The sequence below is a fragment of the Propithecus coquereli genome, unplaced genomic scaffold, assembly GCF_000956105.1.
Source record: "Propithecus coquereli isolate 6110/MARCELLA unplaced genomic scaffold, Pcoq_1.0 Scaffold113, whole genome shotgun sequence".
NCBI lineage: Eukaryota > Metazoa > Chordata > Mammalia > Primates > Indriidae > Propithecus > Propithecus coquereli.
The window spans coordinates 3,646,320-3,651,141 of NW_012135303.1; the positions used below are offsets into that span (position 1 = coordinate 3,646,320).

A 4,822-nucleotide genomic window follows, 5' to 3' on the forward strand; every position below is an offset into this window, starting at 1 on the left:
ATCCTCTTTTTTAGCTCCCATATATGTGTGAGAACATGCCATATTTGACTTTCTATGCTTGGCTTATTTTACTGAACATAATGACCTCCAATTCCATCCATGTTGCTGCAAATGACAGGATTTCATTCCTTTTTATGGATGAATAATATTCTATTGTGTGAAATGTGAAAATATACCACATTTTCTTTAGCCATTAATCCATTGATTGTCACTGAAGTTGATTCTATATTGTGGCTGTTGTGAATAGTGCTGCAATAAACTTGGGCATACAGATACCTCTCCAATATACTGATTTCCTTTCTTTTGGATGTGTATCCAGTAGTGGAATTGCTGGATCATACGGTAGTTTTATTTTTAGTTTTTGAAGTTTTAGTTTTTTGAAGTTTTTTAGTTTTCCATACTGGCTATATTAATTTACATTCCCACCAACAGTGTACAAGGGTTTCCTTTTCTCCACATCCTTGCCAGCATCCTTTATTGCCTGTCTTCTTGGTAAAAGTCATTTTAACTGGGGTGAGATGACATCTCATTGTGGTTTTGATTTGTATTTCTCTGATGATTAGTGATGTTGAACATTTTTTCTTATACCTTGTGGTCATTTATTTGTATATCTTCTTTTGTGCAGTGTCTATTCAGATCATTTGCCCATTGTTAAATCAGATTGGTTTTTGCTATTGAGTTGTTTGAACTCCTTATATATTCTGGTTATCAATCCCTTTCCAGGTGGATAGTTTGCAGATATTTTCTTTCATCCTTTGGGTTGTCTCTTCACTTTATTGATTGTTTCCTTTGCTGTGCAGAAGCTTTTTGGCTTGATATAATCCCATTTGTCTATTTTTGCTTTGGTTGCCTGTGCTTTTGAGGTTTACACAAATGTTCTGGAACATTTCCCCAATGTTTTCTTCTAGTAATTTCATAGTCTTAGGTCTTAAATTTAAGTCTTTAATCCATTTTGATTTGACTTTTGTATATGGTGAGACTGGGGTCTACTTTCATTCTTATGTTGTGGTTATCCAGTTTTCCCAGCACCATTTATTGAAGAGACTGTCCTATCCCCCATCTTTTTACAGTTAGAGGAAACGTTTTCAGCTTTCCCCCATTCAGTACGATGTTAGCTGTGAGTTTGTCATATATGGCCTTTATTATGTTGAGGTATGTTCATTCTATACTATGTGTAGTATGTTGAGGTTTTTATCATGAAGAGATGTCGAACGCTTTTTCTTCATCTATTGAGATTGTCATAGGATTTTTGTCCTTAATTCTATTGATGCGATACATCACGTTTATTGATTTGCATATGTTGAACAATCCTTCCATCACTGGTGTAAATCTATAAATCTCATTTGATCATGGTGTATTTTTTTATGTGCTGTTGGATTTAGTTTGCCTGTATTCTATCGAGCATTTTTGCATCTATATAGTTTCACAATTTCAGGTCTTACATTTAAGTCTTTAACGCATTTTGAGTTGACTTTTGTATTTGGAGATAAGAGTCCATTTTCATTCTTCTGCATGTGGATACCCAGTTTTCCCATTGCCATATAAAGAGACAGTCCTTTCCCCATTGTATGTTTTTGACATCTTTGTTGAAAATCAACTGACTGTAAATCAATAGATTTACTTCTTAGCTCTCTATTCTGTTCCATTGGTCTATGTGTCTCTGGTTATGGCAGTAACGTGCTATTTTGATTACTATGGCTTTGTAGTAGATTTTGATATCAGGTATTGTGAAGCCTCCAGTTTTGTTTTGTTTTGTTTTTATTTTGCTCAAGATTGCTTTGGCTATTTGGGATCTTTTATGGTTCCATATATTTTAGGTTTGTTTTTTCTTTGAAAATGTCATTGGAATTTAGATAGTGATGCACTGAATCTGTACATTGCTTTGGGTAGAATGGACATTTAAACAATATTAGTTCTTCCAATTCATGAACAATGAATATCTTTTCATTTATTTGTGTCTTCTTCAATTTCTTTCATCAATGTTTTATGGTTTTCAGTTTACAGATTTTTTACCCTCTTTATTAAATTAACTTCTAAGCATTTTTGTATCTATCGTAAAAGGGTGCTTTTCTTTATTTCCTTTTTTCAGATAGTTCCTTGTTATTGTGTAGAAATGCAACTGATTTTTGTATATTGAATTTGTATCCTGAAACTTTACTGATTTTATATATTAGTTCTAACAGTTTTTGGTGGAGTCTTCAAGGTTTTTTATATATAAGATCATGTTGTATGAAAACAGACACTTTAACTTCAACCTTTACAATTTGGATGCTTTTCATTTCTTTCTCTTGCCTAATCACTCTGGCTAGGACTTCCAGTAGTACATTGGATCAAAGTGTCAAGAGTGGACATCCTTGTCTTGTTCCTGATCTTAGAGGAAAAGCTTTCAGGGTCACTGCTTAGTATGATGTTAGCTGTGGGTTTGTCATATATGACCCTTATTGTGTTGAAATACGTTTCTTCTATACTCTGTTGAAAATTTTTATCATGAAATGGTGTTGAATTTTGTAAAATGCTTTTCCAACATCTATTGAAATGATCATATGGTTTTGTCCTTAATTCAGTTAATATAGTGTAACAAATTTATCGATTTACATATATTGAACCATTTTTGCATCCCAGGGATAAATTCCACTTGCTCATTGTGAATGATCCTTTTAATGTACTGTTGAATTCAGTTGACTAGTATTTTCATGAGGATTTGGCAGCTATGTTGATAGGAGATAGAGGCCTATAATTTTCTTTTCTTGTAGTGTCCTTGTCTGGCTTTGGTACCAAGGTAATGGTGGCCTTGTAAAATGAGTTTTACAATATTCCTTCCTCTTCAATTTTTGGAAGCATTTTAGAAGGACTAGTATTAGTTCTTTAAATGTTTGGTACAATTCAGCAGTGAAGCTATAAGGTCCTGGGCTTTTTTTTGATAGGAGACTTTTCATTACTGGTTAAATCTCCTTACTCTTTATTGTTCTGTTCAGATTTTCTGTTTCTTCATAATTCAGTCTTGATAGGCTATATGTTTTTAGTAATTTGCCCATCTTTTCTAGGTTATCCAGTTCATTGGCATATAATTGTACACAGTAGTCTCCTATGTTCCTTTGTATTTCTGTGGTATTAATTGTAATGTATTCTCAATTGTAATGTCTTCTCTTTCATTTCTGAATTTATTTATTTGAGTCTTCTCTCTTTTTTCTTAGTCTAGCTAAAGGTTTGGTAATTTTACCTTTTCAAAAAACCAACTCTTAGTTTCATTGATCTTTCCTATTTCATTTATTTCTGGTCTGATGTTTATTATTTCTTTCCTTGTACTAACTTTGGACTTAGTTTCTTCTTCTTTTTCTAGTGCCTTGAGGAAAGTATGTTCCTTGTGGTGTAACACTAGGTTGTTTCAGATTTTTCTTCTTTTTTGATATAGGCATTTATTGCTATAAATTTCCCTCTTAGAACTGCTTTTGCTGTATCCCATAAGTTTTAGTATGTTGTGTGTCTATGCTAATTTGTCTCAACATATTTTTTTTAATTTCCCTTTTAATTTCTTTTTTGATCCACTGATTATTCAAGGACATATTTAATTTCCACATATTTGCAAATTTTCTAAAAATCCTCCTGTTATTGATTTCTAGTTTCATAAAATTATCGTCAGAAAAGATACTTGATATGATTTCAATCATCTTAAATTTGTTAAGATTTGTTTTGTGGCCTGAAATATGATCTATCCTGGGGAATGTCTTGTGTGCACAGGAGAATATAGCAGTTGGATGGCACGTTGTGTATATGTCTTTTAGGTCCATTTGGTTTTGATGTATAATTCAAGTCCAATATTTCCTTATTGATTTTCTGTCTAAATTATCTCTCCATTGTTGAAAATGGAGTATTGAAGTACCCTACTATTATTGTATTGCAGTCTATCTCTCCCTTAGATCTATTAAGATTTGCTTCACATTTAGGTATTCCAATGTTGGGTAAATATATATTTATAATTGTTATACTGTCTTGATGAATTGACCCTTTTATCGTTATATGACCCCCTTTGTCTCTTTTTACAGTTTGACTTAAAGTCTATTTTATTTGGTATAAATATAGCTACTCCTGCTCTCTTTTGGTTCCATTTGCATGGAATATCTTTTTCCAACCCTTCACTTTCAATATATGTGTCCTTAAAGGTAAAATGAGTCTCTTGTAGGTAGCATATAGTTGGGTTTTGTATTTTTAACTATTCTGCCACTCTATGTTTTTTGATTGGAGAATGTAATTCATTTATGTTCAAGGCAATTATTGATAGATAAGGACTTACTGCTGCCATTTTGTTAATTGTTTTCTGGTTCTGTAGATTTTTCATTTCTGTCTTCCTCTTTTGCTGTCTTTCTTTGGGATTGGATGATTTTTTTTGTAGTGTATGCTTTGATTCTTTATTTTTTATCTTTGTTTATCTACTATAGGCTTTGCTTTGAGGTTACCTTGAGGCTTACATAAGTTATAGTTATAACAGGGTATTTCAAGCTGATAACAACTTAACTATCATTGCAAAAAAAAAAAACCCTTTAAAGTTTTACTCCATCCTCCCCCACCCCAATTTTCTAAAGTTCTTTATTTGTTAACATGGGTTCAAGTTATTATCTAATGTCCTTTCCTTTCTGCCTGAAAAACTCCCTTAGCTTTTTTTGTAGGGCAGGTGTACTAGCAGCAAACTCCCCAGGTTTTTGTTAACCTGGAAATGTCTTAATTTCTTCTTCATTTTTGAAGGATAGTTTTTTCTGATTATATAGAATTCTTGCTTGACAGATTTTTTTTTTCTTTCAGCACTTTAAATATGTTGTTCTACTGC

The 4,822-nt window shown here is 32.4% G+C and overlaps 1 protein-coding gene across 1 annotated transcript in view; it reads left to right on the forward strand.

The window, feature by feature from the left end:
- Positions 1-4,822, forward strand: part of ALS2CR11 (amyotrophic lateral sclerosis 2 (juvenile) chromosome region, candidate 11) — a 230,230-nt gene that overhangs the window by 136,613 nt on the left and 88,795 nt on the right. The window contains 1 exon segment of the mRNA XM_012655124.1: positions 4,450-4,470. Coding sequence (XP_012510578.1) covers positions 4,450-4,470 — 21 coding nt within the window.